This window comes from Mycetomoellerius zeteki, unplaced genomic scaffold (assembly GCF_001594055.1).
Source record: "Mycetomoellerius zeteki isolate Tzet28-1 unplaced genomic scaffold, Tzet1.0 scaffold58, whole genome shotgun sequence".
Classification (NCBI taxonomy): domain Eukaryota; kingdom Metazoa; phylum Arthropoda; class Insecta; order Hymenoptera; family Formicidae; genus Mycetomoellerius; species Mycetomoellerius zeteki.
Window position 1 is genome coordinate 733,073 of NW_017257588.1, and position 22,346 is coordinate 755,418.

Below are 22,346 nucleotides of genomic sequence, written 5' to 3' on the forward strand. Positions count from 1 at the left end.
AATGTATATTTATGCTCAAAACGTGTTAACTGTAAATAATTGTGAGTATAAATATTTAGCTATCTATAATAAATAACACATTCATGTCATTGGAGTAAGGAGTTAACAAAATAATAAAATTCACATAAAATTTCACATTCACAATATATGTGACTTCCTTTCAAGTGGCTAAAAGTATTAATAATTAAAATATGTAATATGTGTATTATAATTATTAGTGTAATTGTTAAAATATATAATCTATCATTGTGTATTGGTACATCTTACTACATAATTTATGTACATTTACATATCTATCTATAAAGCTATATTATATAATATATATCTCTATGTTTGTATATAATAATATTGAGATATATATACATATATTTTTTGTGTTGAACGAATCTCTAGAAATAATATTCCTAAAGATATAGCTCGTAAAAGTCTTCAATACACGGTAAATGTATTGCAGAAAAATATAACAATTTTCTTATAAAAACATAAATTATATATTGTACGTACATTGTTAATGCACACTTTTATTAGTTATTTGTTATTTTGCCGTGAATCAAAATTACTTTTACATATAAGAGCATACAATCCTTATATATCATGTACTTATATAATATATTAATATATAAATATCATATATGTATTTTCTCAAAATGTAATACTCTACATGGAGACATAGAGATGGCTTATTTAATGTAAAATATTGCAAACGAGATAAAATAATAATAAGAAATGAACATATATAAATATAATAAGAAACAAAGATAAATTAAAACATGCATAAATCAAGCCTCATGCATAAAAGATCTACACAACGTACATTATGTTCTCTACTTTACGGAATTTTACCACACCATATTCTCTACTTTACGGAATTTTACCACACCATATTCTCTACTTTACGGAATTTTACCACACCATTTACGACCCGATGTGTATATATAACATATAATAGACAATCACTTAGTCAACATCTTAATCACACAATTAATCAACTACAGTTAGCAACATATTTATTATTATCGTTAGCTTTTAAAATGGAAAGTAAATTATGATTTGTCATGATTTGCAGATTAGAGAGAAGTTTAGAATGAATTAAATAGATTTTTCTTCTTTTCTGATGATATATCCTAGGTGGGTTTCTTTGCTTTTGACAATGCAACAGCATGTAATGTCGTAGTGGTGTTAGAAGTATCATTCGCGCGTCCTAAATTACATCACGCGATCACCGATCTCTTTTCAGCATAATACGTTCGGCATAAAATTTCGTTTCATATACGTTGTGCCCATATTTCTTTCTATCTACTTTAATTTTTACCGGCTCTTGCTGAATAATTTGTCGATTCTCAGACTGATCATTGGAATCTGTTCCAACTTGTGACTCGCCCTGCGTTTCTGACTCCGTCTGTTCCGAGATACCTTCGTTCTTCGTTCGCAGCATGAAAACATCTTTACCTACAGATCTATTCTACGAGACCTACTCACCCGTCGTTAAGACTTTGTGGCGTATTGAGAAATCTTATTAACTTTTACATTATTCTCGTAATTATGCAGCAAGCCAAATAAATATTTAATCGCGTATTAATTCGTCTAATGTGCTGTGAGCGATCGATCGGGCATTCAGCTACATTATGATAAAATGTGTCGTAAGTTTACGCCAAGTAATTAGCATAAAACATAAAATTTTTGACTAAATATTTGAATCATTTTCCGCAAAGACAATGTATTTATCTTGAAATACATTCAATGATATTCTTATATTTTCTATTACCGTAAACCTATTTACGTAAACTGAATGCCCTTTTCCGCGATGCTGTGTTATATATCTTCCTCAATATGATAAATGATTCATGTAATTTCATGCAAAATATAATTCCATGACACTCACTTTTTCTCCATATTCAGGATCAATAGCCATCATTTCCCTGAGTGTCCTTAAAACTTTAACGCACAATTTTTCTTCTTTCTCTTCTAACAATTTCTCAGTGTGTTTGATTAGCCTGTAAAGAAAGAATGTGTAAATACATTGATGTTGCATGTAATGCAATTAATATACTGCAAATAAAGTCTACCTCTTAATAAAACCACCGTTTTCACATCTCTTTCTGGCATCAGTTGCTGCAGGAAACAACAATTCAGGTCGATAGAGAATATCCACTAACAAAGATAATTCGGACTGCACCAAAGGTTTCAATTGTTCCTCTAACAGAGACACTATGTCCTGTAGACCTTCTATAATACTTCGATCTAGACGCATAAGCTAGATAAAAACAAATGATATTAATGAATAAATTGATTATATATATATAGCTAACTAATCAAGTTGTTTCATATATACAAGAGTTTTCGTACAATCTACGCTACAATAAATTAATCTGTAGTTCGAAAATTTAAATACATTTCACAATACGAAACATCTAATACTCTCATACATATTAATATAAGTGTTTATATTATTAAATATATAAGTATTTAATATTTAATACTTTATTGTATTAAAATTTTATCCTTAACGTATAGTCAAATTATAATTAAATATCGAATTTAATTAAAATTAAGTCTAATTTTATTTTGTTGTACGTTTTTCGTATATATATGCATATGCGTATGCATGTGTATATGTGTAGCTATAGCTAATTAACGTCTTCAGTGAAACATACGAAGCTCATGTGATCTATATGTAAGAGTGTACTAATTTTAACAAACGCACTACGTAGCATCACTAAACTAATCAAGTGCTATGCTTCCATGAGTGACCTTTACCTCGTTGTTAGAGCCTTCCACATAATGTAGGTCACTCTATGCATTTAAGTAAATTCATTACACAATTGCTCACACGATGGCACGTATAGCCATTCTAATCAATTTTATAAGAATTGTTATTGTAAATTACCTGACTTTGACTACGTTCGATTTTTGGTTGTTTAGCAGCTTGCAACCATTTGCTGGTTTGTCTGCTGAGCATAGCTGCTTTGTTGAACATATTAGCAACTTGGCTTTCCAGATCAGTCGGTATAGCAATACCTCTTCCTTTAGCTAAAAGATATAAAAGCTAACGTTATATTATCAAAATTTTCATAAAAATAAACATTATTTCCGAATTAGCATTTTGAATTTTTTTACAAATCTAAAAGATACTTACCTACATCTGATAGAGTTCGTATACAATTCTCAACGTTGAATCTTTGTCCAGCATTTAACCATGCACATTGTGATACATTAAAAGCTGCATGAAGCAACTGGACAAATATAGGTTGCCTTGTCTGTTCCATGAAAAAATAAATGCAAAAATCAATTAAAATTGTCCATATTACAACAAAATTTTTTGTATAATTGCTTAAAAAAAGCTTCTTAAATATTTTAAATTAATGGATATAGAGAGATATAACATTAAATTGTATATTATGTTAAATTACATTTTCTCATAAAGAAAAATAATTTTAAGCTGTATTATGTTAAAGAATTCGTTTAGAAAATATTTTTTTATAAAACATTTTTCAAAGCTTATATCATAAACTTGTGTTATTATTTACACATCATACATATTCATCATCAATAATTTGCAAATTTAAATCATATCATACGTCTAGCTTATATTTTTTTATTATTTATTTATATAAAACACACAATCTTTAAATTCTATCATTATATTAAAATGTCATTTTGCATAAAGTGTAACACACTCATTGCCAAGCAATTGGAATTATTATACACATGCCATATGAATTGTGCAAACTTTTCCTTATAAATTAGAACAATTTAGGAAACACATAAAAATAGAACAAGAAAAAATATTTCGAGAATAATAGAAGCTACAATAATCACAGTTAGCACCAGCAGATGATTTATAAAAGTGGGTGCATTTAGTGACAATGAATGTGTTAATTATGCAGAGACATGTGATACAGGCGTAAAGAAGAGAATGCAGTTTGTATTTACAACACGTCAGTGCTCTATGTTGCTAAAACATTTCTAATATAATCTGCGCGCGCACGGTCATAATAGATGTGATCTACAAATATAATCTAGAATTCTCTTTATGCTCCTTAAGAGTAAATATTTACTATATACAAGTGAGAAACTTTTTCTTGATTTTATAAAATATTTTAGTCATTATCTCTGATATTGCAGACATATATAAGAAATACCGTATTGTATTCATCAGACATTAAGAAAAGATTCTAGCATTCGATACTCACATAGCCAGAAAGATTATTATCTGTATTCCGATCACATTCCTTGATGTTCCAATATAGTCTAGCCTCGTGCAGATGTTTCTATTAGTAAACCAACCCACCACCATATAGATGGATAGTACCCATAGACCCAATAAACCAATGTTGTTGATTCAAAGAAGACCAGGTGTTGCATGCCAAAAACACAGAACATGCCACTGATGCTTTCAGCAATGACCAAGCACACATCATACAATATATAATTAATATAATTGATATTTGTGTTGTATTGTATTATTATCTACTGCTCAAGATAAAAATTGTAGCATTTAATAATTAGCTAGAATTTATAATACGCATAAGAGTTAATTAATAAAAATACAGAGTGTCCCACGGGAAGGTGTTGAAACTAATCAGTTGTCATTTTCGAAGGTATTCAGTTATTGAAAAAACAAAAATTGCACTGAAAAGAGGAAAGTCTGTAATTTTTAATGAGTATAAATAAAATTTAACAAAATGTTTGTGTATCAATTAATTTTATTAATGAAAAATATGCTCATAATCCCAAGGAGTAATTTTTTCGATGTGCGCATCATCTGAATTACACAATTTTTTTTATTATATTTTATTTACAATTACACAAGTACAAACACAATTTTTGTTACGAAAACTCATAAAAACTTTTTCTAACATATCGCTTTTAATATTGCTAATAACTTTTTAAATAGCTGCTACTAAATCTGAAACTGTTTTTCGATCTTATTTGCGGTCTTAAATATTAATCTTAGCGTTTATTGGATTTTAGCATATTTTTCATCAATAAAATTAATTGATACACAAACATTTTGTTAAACTTTATACTCATTAAAAATTGCAGACTTTCCTCTTTTCAGCGCAATTTTTGTTTTTTCAATAACTGAATACCTTCGAAAATGACAGCTGATTAGTTTCAACACCTTCCCGTGAGACATACTGTATATACTCTAAAAAAATATATTTAAAAAAAGAATTTTTCTCTTTCTCTCTCTATAAATGTGTGTGTATGTGTGACATGTACTTGGTTAATAAGTGAACTTAATTTATGTGTTTGCATGCAAAGCGAGAGATTGGTAAATAAAGTATATGTTGATGTATTTTGCATATACTTTGTAATTAGAATGTTTACTGTCTTGTGCCATTTTGTTTCATTACTTCCTTTAAGCAAAACATACGAAAATTATGGTGATTATATGAATAGCTTTTATAATATAACATTATTTCGTTTTAAATTTTATTAAATATTATTAAATATTATATATCGACTTAATCTTTGTATTATTCTGTATTTATACAGATATGTACACTAATAAAAAATACAAGCTTTACCAAAATTTCCAATCTTGCCTTTTTTTCTTCATTTTAATAAACTTTAATTTTATAATGAAACACAATAAATATGAAAAGAGAGCTTCCAGATAAATAAAAATTTGAATAATTATATATTTTAATAATTATAATAAAAATTTAAAATTATTCAAAAATTTTAACAAATATTCAATATTATCTAAATATGTATATACTAACTGTAAGCAAACCTTTGTCAGACGAATATTTCTCTTCTGTGTTAAAAGAATTGTGTTATAATTTAAACAAGTAGATTTAAACAAATCCATTTTTATAAATGAAATTTGTGCAACAGAATTTCCATTAAGAAAATAAGGTGCCAAAACAACACCACAAAAACTTATTATCAATTCTGAATATTTAGTTTAAAAAGCGTGAATTCTAAATTTGGTTCAACGTGAACAATTTAAAATTAATTTGGTGTTAAACAATATTTTAAAACAAATATTGTCTTGTGAAATTATATTCACTGAAGGACTAAATATACCAATAAGATATTATAACATATAGATTAATCAATTAGAAAGAAAAGACATAAAAATATGTGTATGAATATGTGTGTGTGTGTGTGTGTGTATATATATATATATACACACACACGCACCATTAAAGATTAATATTTTTTTTATAATACAAATGAAGATGTTACCTGTACGGTGGTGCTTTGATCAGAAAATGGACTGCTGAAAAATGTGGATATGATGTTCATTAAACAACTCGTCACGTAAGTCTCCAAGGCTGTATCCGCATGTTGTCGATCATGAGTGGATGTGGCAATTAAGCTCATATCAACAATAAAAGATTTTTCAAACAAAGACCACATATGATTTGACGTATAAATTTCCTTCATCTCGACTTCTGTGTCAATGTAACAGTGATTGAGAAAGTTGATGTACGCTTCTTTCACCTATTTATAAATGTTACATATGTCAGTAATATTTACTTTAATCAGGTATGAGTGTATTAAATTCAGTAAAAGATTCACCTCTGGTATACAGTCTGGATGTGATACCACAGCAACGATATCATCTAACGGTAAGAGACTGTGACATTTAATTTCTGTATTGACATTTTTGCCCATCGTGCAACAAGCTAGAAGTTTTACCAACTCTACATGATATCTAAAACACAATAAATATATATATTTTATGTTTGAGACTCTCAAATATTCAAATAAATCGATACAAAATGGAACATCGTACATATACGTAACATATACAATTAGATAATTTTCACTTCAAAAATATATTGAAGCAACTCACTGAAGAGGACTGCTCTCATCCATTCGATGTCTTTCAGATCGCATCATTTCCACAAAATGATTAAACGAGGCTCTATCATTATAAAACACTAAAACATCTTCTCCCGATTGAACCAACTATAATAAAAATGAAGCTAGAAAATCCCACAAAAGTTATATGCATATAATATAATGGCATCTCACCTCCTGCATCACCATCTCTTGACATTTTCTAATAAATTGATTCTCAGCTTTTACTATAGTTTGCAAAAACTTCAAATATTGCACATGTTTTCCATGAGTTTCTATGCAATGTACGAAATGCTGTATGACTTTCGCACCGACTTCATTGCAAAGAACGGAGTTATCTTGAAAAATACTACATACTGTCTGCGCTTCTCTTATACCGGGATTCAAGAACAAATCCAGCTGCTTATGTAGAAGAACCTGATTTTGTTGATTAGACAGACAAAAGTTTTGCAGAAAATCATGCGCCAAACGCATTAATTCGTTCATTCTGACATCTTCCTTGGTGTCGTATGGAACCTGTAATAAATCTAAAACGACAGTATGTACTCCGACATTACGCAGAAGTCTCTGCTCGTGTTTGCGTGCCTTTACTTGGCCGCCTGGCAGATTTTGAATACATAGTTTGTTCATTCTCATTAATATCTGCTGAATTTTTTTATATTCTTCTGCTTGATCGGGATGTAACGGTGGGCCAATATCCAAATCAATAGCAGACCCTTTAAGAAATAATTATTTATTCACTTTCCATAAAAAAGATCTCTAAGTAATAATTATCAAGACAAAAACCTTGTTTATCTAATGCAGATAACAGAGGTGTTTTGCGAGGAGCTGTAGCTTCATCTTCTTCTTCTTTACTCTTCTTCTTCTTACTTCCATGTTCTTCTGTTGCCTTGGATTTATATACCCAAAGCTCAGATTTCTCGACAGATTGGCGCAAAATGTCTAAATCTGCCTTTATTTGTTTATATGATTCTACGTCGCTATCCGAAACCAAAAGCTGCACCTGTTAACCGCGTGTTTGTTTTATTAAATAATTTTTTCTCACAATCTTACTTCAATATCTGAAGAAAGTCTAACCTGTTTAAATGCTTGTAAAACTTCTTGTCTTTGACTAAAGTGCCTGAATAATAAATGTAAGGCTCCAGAGACTAATGGAGGATAATCGTGCATAGCTAGATGTAATAGAACGCGTAAAAATGTTCTGCCTCCTTGGCCATCTAAATCCAACGCTGCGCATTCCTCACTAAAAAAAATTATTTTTCTGTAAGATACAACCTTCATACATTGCATCCAAAAACATATTACCTGCTCCCAAATATTCCTTCTGCCTGTGCACTAATTGAATCTAAATCAATAGCTTTTTGCCCTAGTGTCACATCTCCAGTCTTCTCTGCAGCTGTCTCATCGAATTCTCGTTTAAATATGCTCAAAAGACAAGAGATTCTGTAATCCAATCTAACATCCAGAATAAACTGCAAAATTTCGATTATTTTGAGTTTCGTGTCCATCACTAAGGGATATTCCTTCTTCATCAATGGCTTTGGTCTTGGAGAAGAGCTAGCTAACACTTGACCGGCTGGTCCTAATGTTAAATTTGTCATCACAGCACCCATATCGCCAATGCATCTAAGAATACCTCCTTCAGCTATTTGAAAACATAAGAAATAAAAGTTTATATTAAGCCAATAAATAACAAGATAATAATTATATAATATTACATATGTATAGTATTATTGTACATATTTACATATATCACATAGTCAAAAATTATAATGCAGAAAAATTTAATTTATTAAAAAAGAAAAACTAGTATATAAAATAATGACTCTATTTTGTTACTTGATATAGAAAAAGGACAAGAGATTTATTCCAAAAATAATGAAATAAAATAATAATTATATTTGTCTAATAATAATTAAGGATATTACATATCATACATTGTAAATATAGGACATTTTTATATTCATATTGCTTGCAATTATTTCTAACAAGAGAGTATTGTTATAAAAATATTTAAGCAAAAGCTATGTAAGAGCTTTGTGAATTTACTTTGTACAATGTACAAGATTGCATGCTTAATCTTGTTAATATTCATTCCGCATAGTACAGTTTAATTAGCTTTTAATAAGCTTTCTAATAGGATATTACCTGCCTCCTCAGAATCCGTATCAGCTGTGGTAAAATATTTACAAGAGTAAATTGATTAGTTTTAAACATATTTACCATTCTATGTATATTATAAGTAATTTACCACACATAGTTGAGTAAACTTTATTATCAAAGAGATTTTATATAAGCGAGAAGCATGGATTACATATAGTACTAATATATTACAGTACTATAAAAAAGAATATTATATACAAGTTTCTGAAAGCGAAACTAGAATGTAAAAATTGCTCATGAAAATGATTGAAAGAATAGGAGGGAAAATTTATCATATCGGTGATACACCAATGCATTATATAATGTAAAAAAGTAAATCAAATTTTACTTTATATTATGAGAGTACTACCATGCGCACGAATGGTATATATATATAAATGAATCGATGTTTTCACTACTAAATATTATTTATGGGGTTTATTAAAAATTTGTCAATAAATGATATAGAACATAATTCATTGATTATGTCTCACTAAATGGATGTAATAGAATTAAATAAACTTACAATCAATATCCCCCGTAGGTATCTTCCCATCGGTGGATTCATTCTCTGACACACAATCCAAAATACTAAGTAATGTCTTTGTTAAACTTAATAGATCATTAAAACTGTAGAATCCAAAGTAAATTAGATCACGTGCTAATTTAACAACCTATAGTGAAATATGTAAAAGCAACAAATTAATTATAGCTTACTATATATTTAAGAGATAAGTAGAGATGGAGGAAAAAGTATGTACCTCAAATGTAAGCTTATTTTGCTCTTGATCTCCAAAAGACCACATTTTCGCGACAACATTACACAGATAATCCTCAACAAACATGATTGTTGAACTGAATTTAGTACGAACAGCCTCTTTATTTTGGTCCGGCATTTTATTCGTATCGTAACTAGAATTACGAAAAAAAACAAAAGTTTTAATATTCTTGTTTTCTATTCAAGTTATTAAGTTCTTTACGTACTCGTTTATGCTCATTTTAGATGGGATTTCTGACCAAAGACGAGCATATTTTACGGGAGTTACTTGTTCTTGCGGATCTCTATCTACGTGAAGATGTAGCATTAATCGACAAAATGATGCGCGTAATTCATATGGCACTGTTTCATCTTCCATACATCTACAAAAGATAATATCATACAAATTGAGATGTGTCAAATGATTTAACAATAATCCTTACTTTAAAAATAAATGTACAACTTACTTAAGTATAAGATCAATGTCCAAATGTAATGACAGATTATTTAGTGCTAAATACTGTCTATTCAGGCACATATTACTAAAAAGATTTAATTGATGCCTGTAATAGTCTAATATTGCTGAGTCTTGAACGTTTCCCATTTTCGCTCCTCTTGACAACTCGCTCAAAGACATTGATTTCTGCTTAAACATCATATTAATTTGCATATTACCATCTTTTAAGGAGGTTCGCCTAATACTTTGGAGTCAAAAATGCAATTGAAATAAATTATCATTACAGCGATTCCATATCATATGTAATATTAATGTAATGAACTGTAAATACTATTTATGTGAATACTATTTATATTCTTAGTAAATTATTAGTATATAGAATATTAACAAATGTATAAGATTGTCAACGACTCGGAATGTCGTAGTATTTTTTTATTTGGCAACGTTGCACTTCGCGATGTGACAAGCAGTCACATCAGAGATTCTAGGTTCTATGAAGTTGGCTTCGTATAGGATCATCCATATATTATGTAAGTAAATTTTTGGCCATTTTTAAACCCCCCCCCCTCCTTCCCCATGTAAGTAAGTGTAAGGATTTCGGAGACCCCCCCCCTATAATTACGTAAGATTTTTGCACACGCTCAATGTCCAAGACTAAAAAAATTTTCAAGGCAGTTACACGATTCTTTCAATATTATTATACGAACAATATAATTGCATTGAAAAAATTTCAGACAAAAAGTCTACGTAAGAATATATGCGACCCCCTCCCCCCCATGTAAGCATTCCTAAGAATGTCTGACTCCCCCTTCCTCCAATTATGCTCACGTAATATATGGACGGCTCCTATCAGATATGCACTGTGGCGTTGCCAAGTTTCTTACTACTAATGCGATCCGTGAGGTAAAGGTAAACTTTGTGACAATGAAGCTTTAAATCCATATGGTATAGTCCGATTTTACTTTTTTGTACACAATTGTTGATATTTCATCTGCCAAATCCTAGTTTTTCAAAATGCTAAGTTATTATGGCTTAGTATATATTAAATAGGTGATTATTTTCGGAATGACTGTGTCCTATAAGGCGATATGCTTAAAATGGTCAATTTCAGAATAACATTACAAGAAAACTATAGTCAATATTGCTCAAATTGTGAAATTATTTGTGTACAGTATTTGTCTCATCATATAAAAAATATCTCTATAAGTTGATTTTCGACTAACAGGCGAACCTCCTTAATAAACCATATTAAGCTTACTAACAGCTCCACTATTCCATTCCAGTACAACTTCAAATTCCTCTATAACAGTGATTTTTGGTTCCGCGTTTTCTTGCTTCTCATCGATATCTTCAACTTCTACCTGGGTCTTCACCATTCTGGAGCAAATAAAATGTATCAGAAAAAAATTAATATTGTTTGTATTGTTTATTATACTTACTTTGTTCCTATCAGAATATCTTTGTTCTTTTCACTAAGTACGCTTTTACAAATTAATTCTTGTGTCACGGCTATTGCTTTCTTATTAGAGATACACAGATCTGACAGGTAATCCAAAAATCTCGATTGCCAATTACGCATATTTTTTCTAACGAGACCCACAAATGTCTCTATTTCTGCAGCTGTTATATGTTTTTCCAACAACTTTCTGTTGTTATGTAAAAGCGCGGTAATGGTATCTTCCGCTAGAATATCGTAGCCGATTTGTTTTTGCATAAATGCAAAATGTTTAGCAATGTATTCCTATATAGAAAAAAAATATAAAAATATTTCTTAAATAATATATATTTACGATATATCGTAATCATTCATTCATCTATTTATTCATTCATTCATTCAAAAAGTGACTCCAAAAATCGCCCATTTTGCGACTGAACTCTGTATCCAATGGTACCTTATAATGAGACGTTAATCACAGAGAAGTTTCAAGTTGAGGTGACAATTGTTTTCAGAACTGGGGAGGTGGAATCAAAGTCCATTATCGAATTATCATCATACGAATATCCCAAAATAATCGCCAAATATTTCATGGGCAGATAGAGCGGACTAAACTGAGTCGAAAAGTCCTCTACCATTTTGTAATTTTCGCAATAATTAACAAGATATTAATTACTAAAAGTTGTAGAAAAATTAGTCTTCAATAATTTTTTACTTAAATGCTATTAATTTTACAGAAAAACTGCAAGAGACAAAAATGTTTATTTTCTTCTCATAGAGCTCTTAGAATTTTTTTATAATTTTTTATCAACTTTTTAGTACTGCATTTTCTTATTTTTACTAACATGAGAAAATACAGTATTAAAAAATTCTGAAAAATTTTCTGGAAAAATTCTTAGAGCTCTATGAAAAGAAAATAAACAATTTTTGTCTCTTGCAGTTTTTCTGTAAAATTGATAGTATTTGAATAAAAAATTATTGAAGATCAATTTTCGGCAATGTTTAGTAATTAATATCTTGTTAACTATTGCGAAAATTCCAGATAAAGGACTTTTTGACTCAGTTTAGTCCGCTTTACCTGCCTATGAAATATTTGGCTAAATGACGCTTTGAATGTAAAAAAATCGGATTTTCGCATGGACGTAATATACGTAACACTCCCTCCAGCTATGATAACAATTGTCACCTCAACCTGAAACTTCTTTGTAATTAATATGTCATTGTAGGGTATCATTTGGCACACAGTTCAAACATTGAGGGCCCAAAAACGGGCGAAAAAGACCCCTTTTTGGGATCACTTTTTATTGTATCAAGCACAATATCGCAATACCTGATTCTTTCTATAATCCTGCTGAGAAAGTCTAAGTATTCGGTAACACAGACGAAACATGTACTTATACGGCGCGTGTCTCGGATCGTTAAGCTCCTCTATCCTAAGAAATGGTCCCTCACCCTCTGCAGATTCCAAGAATGGAGCCTGTAATTAAAGTGTCGTGAAACATTCTCTTTCACACTGATATCTCTACACAATCAATGTCTACTTAAAAATTATCATACCTGCAATATTTTGAACAATTGGCCAAGAATGTACTGTTCACGCAATAATTTCTGACGGTCCCTCACAGGACCATCCTTCACATTTGTAACGACTAATTCTAACGCTTCGGATTTATTCTGTTCATTTTCTGATCCAGCAATAAAATATACAATGTCCTGCAGTAAGCTGGTAACAGCTCTTCGCTCATTGTGCGAGATCGTGCCCTTTTCTAGCTTACTGTTCATTGCCGTCAAGACCTTACAAGCGTCATTTGCGAAATCTAAATCGCGCACTTCAACCGGTGACACAGATCTCAAAGCAAATGCTTCTTTATCCTCTTTACTAGTCGCGCAACCCACCTAACCAGTAATTAAAAACACCCTAATTTAATTAATATTTCTTTAATTTATATAAATTTTACTTACAATATTTGACGCTTAAATTATAATGTAATCACTAGAATACGCTACAATACCTTCGACATCACAGGCTTCTCATCATCCTTATCGATCGGTACGCTTGTTGAATGGACCCAAGTATTTGTGCATATGTGATGTAATCTCACAAAGGACGATTGCGGAACCAGACTATCGCCCCGTGTTAAAGTTGTGGGATCTAATTCAAACAATGAGCTAATCTCATTGCTGTGCGGCACCGACACTAATCTATAGACCGGTCCAGGTGGATCTATTAAATCATCATATGTATAAACGATCGATTTGTCCTTAATTAATCGCAAACAGTAAGTATTTTTATATGGAACAAGTTATGATACATAATCAACCATTTTCTAATTTAAAACACTGAATGTATACTCTAACATATTAATTTCAAAGTATCTATAAATGTCACACCACGCTTTCCCTTCACAGGTTCTCGTGGTTCATCCGTGTCAACCTCGGCGGCGAGATATTGGCCAGTTGCTAGATGTTTAAATCTGAAGAGTGAATTCCAGTGGCCGGCGCCGCCTCTACACGGATCGTGTTGCACCACCTATTCATTAACAAATAAATAAAGAACATTTACTTATAAAAATAAGATATGTCTTATAAAAGCAATCAGTATAAACGCAATATAAGAATTCGAATAATAAAATGTCAAAAACTCAATTTCGAATATTGCATGTTAAATAAAAAAGCATCTTTATAAATAAATTTATACAAAATAAATCAGCTCACCTCGACTTCCCACAAGGCTTTGCTGCTGGTAGCTGCGGTAGCGCTGGTTCTGCCCGTCGTCCTGAGAAACACGTGTTGCTTCTTCTTGTATTCGTCCATGGTCAGAAACTTTTCTTGCTCAGCGTGAAACAGCCGCACCACGTCGCCGCCCTTGAGAATCTCCTCCTGGTTCTCCCGATGCTCCATGAAGAGGGTCACCTTCCAGGAGGTGGACGAATTCACAACATTAACTTCCTTGCAGCCGGGATTGTCGCTCAACTCGTAATTGGCGGCTACATGAAGACCTTGACGACCCGCGTTCACCGGCTCCATGATCACCTTGTCACCGACGACGACACTATCACCGTCGCTACGCAGCTTGTAGAACGGCATTATGTAAAACCACGAACCCTCATTTCCATTCGCGTCCAAGTAAACCCTCATCGCGTTCTTTTCTAGCAACGCCGGCAGCCTCTTGTTGACCGTCAGGAATTTGTTTGACTTGAGATGCAATAACTGCCACAGATAAGTCATAAATAATTATATTCGTACACTGGTAGAGATCAAAAGAGCAAGATAATTTAAAATTCTTTGAGTTAAATAATGTTTTGTTATTTTTTACTTCCATGTATGTCAAAATATATATCGATCCATTTCTGCAATTAAATTTTTAGTTTCATAGTAAACAACATTCATATTAATGTATGTACCCAGTAAATTAAATTTAAGTCAAATACATTTCTTGAATTAAATTGTTTAACTCCGTCATTTACAATTAATTAAATTAATGACATTGAGTAAGAGCAGTGTGGTGATCTAGACAAATAACTAAAATTGGGTATAATTTGACATATATAATTTGACGTATTATAAATTTAACAGTTTTCTATATTCAACGCGTATAAATATAATGTAAATTTATTTATAAGCGCACACAGCGCAATGTCGATAAAATTAATTTGTATGCTAATTGCATACTCGTACGTTTGCGTTTACAACATTCGCGGTGAACAATTGGAACAAAATTGTATTTTGTTATGATAAATTATTTTGCAAGTTAAAAAAGTTATAATAAATAGATAATTTTGCAACGTACAATACAACGTATAATGTATAAACCGAGATAATATAAAATAAAGATGATTAATTAACTTATATGTAATACATCAACGAGGTGTATGAAAGATAAGAGAATCGATAATTCGATGAAGAATACATTATAGCAGAAATTAATTGAACTAATGGAGTCCTTTGCTGCGATCGAAGATATAATCTACAATACATCACAAGTACAACATAACGTTCATTCTATGATGTTATCTCATCTGCCGATAGTCAAAGTGCTATCTTTTCATATTTTTTAGCAACAATGTATTACAACGTGAAACGAAAATTTAATTACTTGCTACAGACTTACAAGCAGCATTTTCCGTTATCTAGATAAAATTATTTAGATAATTATATAGATGAAGAAATGGCTTTATCTTACCTTTATCTAGATTAATGTAAAATTAATCATCTTCATCTTATCTAAGATACATTTTGTATGATTTATCTTATCTATATCTAGATAATTTTTAATTATCTAAGCGCAACACTCTCTCTCTGCTTACAAGGGACGTCACTCAATTGTCTGGCACCGATTTGATTCTCCGTAAAATATGTTGTTAAACACAAAAATCTAAGAGAGAGACACATATTTTTTTATACGTGCGCTAAAAACTGCTACTTGTTTAACAATTGTTAATAAAAAAATTAAAAAAATTTTTTTTCTTCACAAGACTGAAGTATTCTTGAAATCGTACAACTTTTGTTTAAAAATTTTTTTCCATTTTTTACTTCCGACGGTATTCGACTCGAAATAGAAATACCGTTTTTTTTTTCAAAGAGGTGTTCACCCCTTAAATGAGTTAGCGCACGTATAAAAAAATACGTGTCTCTCTTAGATTTTTGTGTTTAGCAACACATTTCACGGAGAATCAAATCGGTGCCGGACAGGTGTCTCTTGTTAGTGCTACAGACTTCCGCCACTTAATGCCACTTCTATTTTCTGACATGACAACAATATCGCGGAGAAAGAAAATCTCGTTAATTAGCAAATACTTATACAAGGCAGATAACTACGTCAATACAATGGATGTATCAAACAGTTTTTATGATCGCTTTGCGAAAAAAGAAGGTGTTAAGAGGAAAGCTCCCCTAACGATATTGATAAATCTATTATTATTCATATATATAGCCACTTTACGTTATAAGAATATGCGGTCAAGCATAAAGCGCTCAAGATATGCATTAATAAAATAATGTCACTTATAAGGGATTTTTTTCTTGCAAAAAAAGATTTATTTTCTTACCTGTATGACATTACCGTAGGAAACCACTGTGCCCAGTAGTTTCTTGTTTTCAGTCTCATTTTGCTTCTTCTCAATTTCAGCCGCATGCTGAGAGAAAGATAAATCCCATTAAATGGCAATCGAGGAAAATAATAACAAATTCCATTAAATAATCAGTAAACAGGTCACAATATTAAGAACTGATTGAATATGTCTATAAATATTCTGTATAGTGTTATCGTGCATCTAATTACTCTTCAGAGCAACGCATGTTAACAAATGTACCATTTCTAGTTTTAGAATATGTAAGAAAAATATGTACAAGTGAGTTTTTCCTGTAATTTCTTTAATTAATTGTAAATTAATTAAACAGTATAGCATTTTCCGCAAGTCTTACGTGAAGTCTTTTCAGCAAGATAGCATCTGTACCCGAACTCGCACTCTGTTTTGCTGCCTTCCAGAATTGCTTTTGGGCGGAGTACCGATTCATGGGACATATTTTGAAGAGACAATCTAAAAAATATATTTCGTTAGAGCTCGATACATTTCTCGGGTTTGTTTTACGGATGTATCAGATGTATAATCTCTTCAAAAAAATTATGGGAATTGGAAATTTATACTTTCCGTATAAAAATGAATGTTATACATATAAATATAGATGTATACATAAGTATACATGAAACAGTTCAATAAGGTCAATATTTAATGTATATATATTTAACAATACAATTTTATAGTTTATGAAAATTTTCTCATTTTATCTTAATCTGTTTTTTATTGAAATAATTTTTTTATCTAAAAAAAAGATTCTAAATCGCTAGCAAAAAAACTTTCATATTACTTTCAAATATAATATAGAAAAATTTGTAATTTTTTTATTTTATTACACATTTTTAATACATTCTTAACATCGTCTGCTTAAATTTTCGTGAAATAAAATGTTTAAAAAAATTAGATATTAAAAAAGATGCCATTAATAATTAAAAATAAAGAATCGATCAAAAAGCAAAGACAAAAACATTTCAAAAATTTGAATTACCTCTGAATTTCTTCGGTGGATTCGATAAGTCTCCAGCTTCGGGACATACTACACACCTGTCGTCAACCAGTCTGAAAATAGTATTGTCGAACTAACAAATATGCAATATAATATATTAATCGTTTTAAAACAATAAGTAAATAATTTCATAAAATCGCTCGTTTATCAAAGAATAAAGTACGTACACAAGTCTGTCTTCTTTCGAAAAGCAAAACTATTATTAGTATACGAGTGTACTACATATCATAATAGAAAATATATTCTTTGAATATTTATTACGCATTAACTTTGCGCTTTTTCTTTTTTTGCAGTGACTAGTCTAATCATATCACACTAGCATATTATATGTCACGTAACACTGATAATACATGAAGTTCCAGCGTGGAGCGGACATAATATAGCCACACCTCCGGCTTTACAACTATGCAATATCGACATTGCGGGCGAGCCATCGTTAAATAAATGTGGTCCAGGTGGAGCGAAATAGCGACCTATAGGTCGATATTGAGGCTTGTCTTGCGCCTGGCAGCAGTGGCAGCTTTAAAGCATTGCGTAAAAACGGGGGAGGGAGAGAGAGAGAGAGAGAGAGAGAGAGAGAGAGAGAAAGAGGCTTTTATACCGTACGTAATCATGTGCGAAGAATTACTATAAAAGCAATATTTGTGCTGCTATAAAAAATGTAGACACTTAAAATACAAACAAAAAAATCCACGTGTATTTTTTCTATTACTCTCTGTTTTTATCTGTCACGATCGTAAAATTTTATCGTAATTGTTGCATAAAAACTAAGCACTCCACGATCATCATTGTTGGCGAATTCTGCAATTTTTTTATATTGTACGCTACATGTATTACGTATGCGATTTTGTGTAGCATTCCGCGGGAAAAAAGTTTACAATAGAAATGTCGAAGTAGAATGTGACGTCACTTTGCAGTGACAAAGGTGCGATCGCAACTCGGCAGACACCAAGCGAACTATTGATCCAGCTATCTCGCATTAATAGGACGTAGAATGATCCCACATCTTGCATAATATAATCGCGCAAGAATTCAAGGTGAATAATTAGAAACGTTGCCGAGTTAAGCATGCATTAAATTTACACAGAAATGTAAAGTATACGACGTCGCCGAGAAATAACAGCATGAAGCGTAGCTTGCAACTATCACATGCTCGGATTGCGACTCAATCTCGAGTACAAATCGAGATATCATCGCTAGCTTATCTGGGTTTATATGGAAGCTAATAATTAAGATAACGGGCTAAATATCACATCGATTAACATTTTATTAATTAAATACTTATTGTAAGTCGTATCAAGATGTATTTTCAATATAAATCATGATCCTTATCGCGCTGTATACATTCGCATTAATTGATTAGTATTAACATTCGTAAGTCGTCCAACCGCATTTTTCCTCGACCATCTGTCTGAAAACTGCGTTTTAAAATTAATTACCTTTTTCTGACAACCATTGAAAATGTTGTTTGTTAACCGCTACTGAGTATGTATAAATATAAGCTTCTCTAACTTGCTAACAAGATTGCGATTAGGTTTCTCCCAGCAAAGCTCCTCGCGAATTGAAGGCGACGGGAATGTTATTCACAATTCACATCTCATCTAAATCCACAATCTACACAAGAGAAATACCTTACATCGGATAATCCTTGACATTTTCATAAAAGAGGCAGATGTAACGCGTATAAATTATAAATTTAAAAAGAATATAATTCTCTCGTAAAATCACATAAATAAACAGAAGTTAATAAAATATATAAATTGTCTATTCTTTCAAAAAACGGTAAACAAATTTCAATATCAATTTCATTTTCGTGGAAAGCACTAGCATGATGCAAATAGCGTTATACATTCTTTCTCTACTCGCCTTTACAGCAAAATTAATAAGCAAATCTAATAAACAGTATAAAGATTTCAAGCACAAAGCTCGCTCGCGGTAAAATTTCAAAGGGTATTCACAACTTTAAATTCGTTTACAACAAAAATAATTGCATGGGTGACTGCTTCTCGCGAGACTGCTTCAATTAATTGTAACTGATTTTCACGTCCGCTGTGCACAGTCGACGATTTATCGATTGTTTTCGCATTGAAGGGAACGTGTCGGATAATAGAGCACTTTGGGCGACCTCCTGACAGCGGAGCTGCCGAAACAATAGATGAATTGTACGATAAAGTCGGAGCACACCGAAGAACCTCCATCCATTTGGTGTGCAAACACAGGGAGAGAACTCCCGTGCATCGTCGTACCTGTCTATGGCACATGGCCGCAAATACGTGTGTACTTAGCGTGATTAACGGCAGCGCTTTACGCTTTCATGATTAATGTCGCTTTACGTTTCTGAAGCCGTCGCGGTGAATAAAAAACGAATTTGCTTCGTCTTACGTAACGGGTCAAAGTTATCCAGCGCGAGATATCTGAAATGTTTTTTTAAACTTTTACGGGTAAAATCATTCTCTCCTCAGAATTCTTGAAAATAAGCGGAGTTTCGAAAGTGAATTGCGACGGCAAATACGATATTAACGGAAAAATTAATTTTTAAAAAAGTGTTATTATTTTATATCTTAAAGATCTTAAATATCTGTAAAGATCTTTTAAAATGAACTTTGAATGAACAATAATTTAGAAACGATTTAAATTTAGATATTTTAATCGTTACGTGACATATCGCTAATTTCCTACAACAATGACATGACTAAAAAATGATTTTGAATTGCTTTCAGGAAAAGAATGGAAATATAAAGAAAAAAAAATCATACTTTAAAAGACATACCTTTATAAATTCTACGGTTATTATATCAAAATTGCATTTCGAAATCAATAGATATTATAAAATTTTAATAATTCAAAACATTCAAATGTTCTTTCTGAAAAATTTTGCATTTGAGTTGTCAGTCATTGTTGTAGCAAATGATATATGCAAATGTCTATATCACAAATTTTGTACACAACATAAAAATGTTAACAGTTTCCTTGCTTCTTCTTTACCATCTTCTTCAAGAAATTTATTTGTAACCGCAATATCGCGAATATTAATATACCACGTGGAAATACTCATCAGCCTTGAAATATCGTAGCGCGATTTAACAACGTCTGCGCGAGTGACAAAGCCGCTGAAAACAAAGCTGCAAGAGACGTCGTAATTATTTCAATGGAAGAATAATATTTGAACGTGGCACGAGAGCAAAAAGAGTTAAAAAAAGAAAATGACCGGTTCCAGCAGACGAGATGCGGCTTCCAAAGCGGGCATATAACTCGGAATATTATTTAGATCAGAAAGCGCTATGACGACTATAGGATAACACACATACATATACATGTACAAAATCCGATATTGTTATTTCTAGCGACGCCGTGTCACCGTTGCTACTCTGCATCGAGCGCAGCTGGGATTACAAGAGAATCGCCGTTGTCACGTTGTTGTTGCTGTGTTTGTTGTTGAAGTATCAGAAATGAAGCGGAAGACGAGCAACTCGGGCGTGCACAAAATTGCAAATATAAAAATATATAAATTCTTTAGGCGAGATGCATGCGACGTTCCCGCATTTTTAATTCAAAATATCGTTAAAATCGTCAATGAATATTTAAAAAAAATGAAAATTCCGTAGATTTAAACGCATAATTGCTCGCAGGTGCGAAATGAGCAATAGCATCCCTCGAAAATCCAATGTAATTAATATTAAAATCGGTACGTTAAAATAACAGAAAACGTATTTGCGATTGATTATTCATGATTCATTTATTATTAATAAATTTCCAATCACATATTCAAATGAGTAAAATTGGTGCCTATAATTTCGGTAATTTGGGTTTCTACCATGAATAAATATATATGCGTAATACAACCAATTTACGTCTATAAATAATTACGTGCGTTTGCATACAATCGGAAGATACACTAAATTATAAACCGCAAATTATATAGCACGAGAATTAATAAATCTGCTCTTAAGCCATTAATAAATATCTTTATCATCGTGATTCCGAAGCGACAATGAAGAGCACGAGCGTGGTATGACAGATAGTGCACTGGTTTCTCGTGCCAGAGATCCCGGGTTCGATCCCGGTAGGAACCAAAATATTTACGCTCGTGTCTCCTCTCGGAAAAGGCCGGCAACCTTCCGAGAGTATCCTTGCCCACAGAAACATTCGAAAAATCCGCCGTTCGAAATTGGCATTAAAACTATAAATCCCATATGCTTGTGGCAATTGAATAATCAGTGTGCACAAGCTGTGCAAATGAAGTCATCGAATGTTATCAAGATAAGGAGGATGCCCCCGGTATAGGGGGCAATGGTGCCAGATTCTGGCTAGAGACACTATAATAAGACAATAAATAAAAGAAGGGCAACGAGCCAATTATAATATAAGATCTTTAATAAACGTATATATACAATATTCAAACGTTTCGTCACCGATCGGGTCATTTTCAATGTAAAATAACAAACACTCTTACATACATTATCAGAAAATTCGGTTAAATTATATTGTCCAGTGAAAAATTAGTTGTATTCATAAAATGCGGTCCATATGTAAAACTATCAAAGAGATCAAATCTCACTTTTCGCAATTCTACAATCTCATATTATCTCAATGATGTAATGTAGACGACGGTAGGAACACACAATTAACAAAGTTATATTTAATAAAAG

General features: G+C 31.6%; 1 protein-coding gene across 10 annotated transcripts in view; it reads right to left on the reverse strand.

The window, feature by feature from the left end:
- The window catches only part of LOC108728144 (Inositol 1,4,5,-trisphosphate receptor), a 52,012-nt gene that overhangs the window by 5,429 nt on the left and 24,237 nt on the right, over positions 1 to 22,346 (reverse strand). For 2 of the 10 annotated variants that reach the window (XM_018456537.1, XM_018456536.1), the window contains 28 exons: positions 17,680 to 17,750; positions 17,038 to 17,153; positions 16,662 to 16,748; positions 14,329 to 14,823; positions 14,005 to 14,143; positions 13,626 to 13,837; positions 13,171 to 13,509; positions 12,944 to 13,090; positions 11,618 to 11,919; positions 11,441 to 11,555; positions 10,189 to 10,364; positions 9,949 to 10,104; positions 9,726 to 9,876; positions 9,491 to 9,638; positions 8,971 to 8,994; positions 8,128 to 8,467; positions 7,900 to 8,065; positions 7,609 to 7,825; positions 6,997 to 7,538; positions 6,815 to 6,930; positions 6,538 to 6,673; positions 6,202 to 6,459; positions 4,194 to 4,271; positions 3,137 to 3,257; positions 2,888 to 3,030; positions 2,067 to 2,254; positions 1,883 to 1,994; positions 1,313 to 1,420 (listed from right to left, as the gene is read on the reverse strand). In XM_018456537.1, coding sequence (XP_018312039.1) covers positions 1,313 to 1,420; positions 1,883 to 1,994; positions 2,067 to 2,254; positions 2,888 to 3,030; positions 3,137 to 3,257; positions 4,194 to 4,271; positions 6,202 to 6,459; positions 6,538 to 6,673; positions 6,815 to 6,930; positions 6,997 to 7,538; positions 7,609 to 7,825; positions 7,900 to 8,065; positions 8,128 to 8,467; positions 8,971 to 8,994; positions 9,491 to 9,638; positions 9,726 to 9,876; positions 9,949 to 10,104; positions 10,189 to 10,364; positions 11,441 to 11,555; positions 11,618 to 11,919; positions 12,944 to 13,090; positions 13,171 to 13,509; positions 13,626 to 13,837; positions 14,005 to 14,143; positions 14,329 to 14,823; positions 16,662 to 16,748; positions 17,038 to 17,153; positions 17,680 to 17,750 — 5,203 coding nt within the window. The remainder of the gene's footprint in view (positions 1 to 1,312; positions 1,421 to 1,882; positions 1,995 to 2,066; positions 2,255 to 2,887; positions 3,031 to 3,136; positions 3,258 to 4,193; positions 4,272 to 6,201; positions 6,460 to 6,537; positions 6,674 to 6,814; positions 6,931 to 6,996; positions 7,539 to 7,608; positions 7,826 to 7,899; positions 8,066 to 8,127; positions 8,468 to 8,970; positions 8,995 to 9,490; positions 9,639 to 9,725; positions 9,877 to 9,948; positions 10,105 to 10,188; positions 10,365 to 11,440; positions 11,556 to 11,617; positions 11,920 to 12,943; positions 13,091 to 13,170; positions 13,510 to 13,625; positions 13,838 to 14,004; positions 14,144 to 14,328; positions 14,824 to 16,661; positions 16,749 to 17,037; positions 17,154 to 17,679; positions 17,751 to 22,346) is intronic. The other 8 variants (XM_018456538.1, XM_018456539.1, XM_018456540.1 and 5 more) reach the window with 8 other exon arrangements.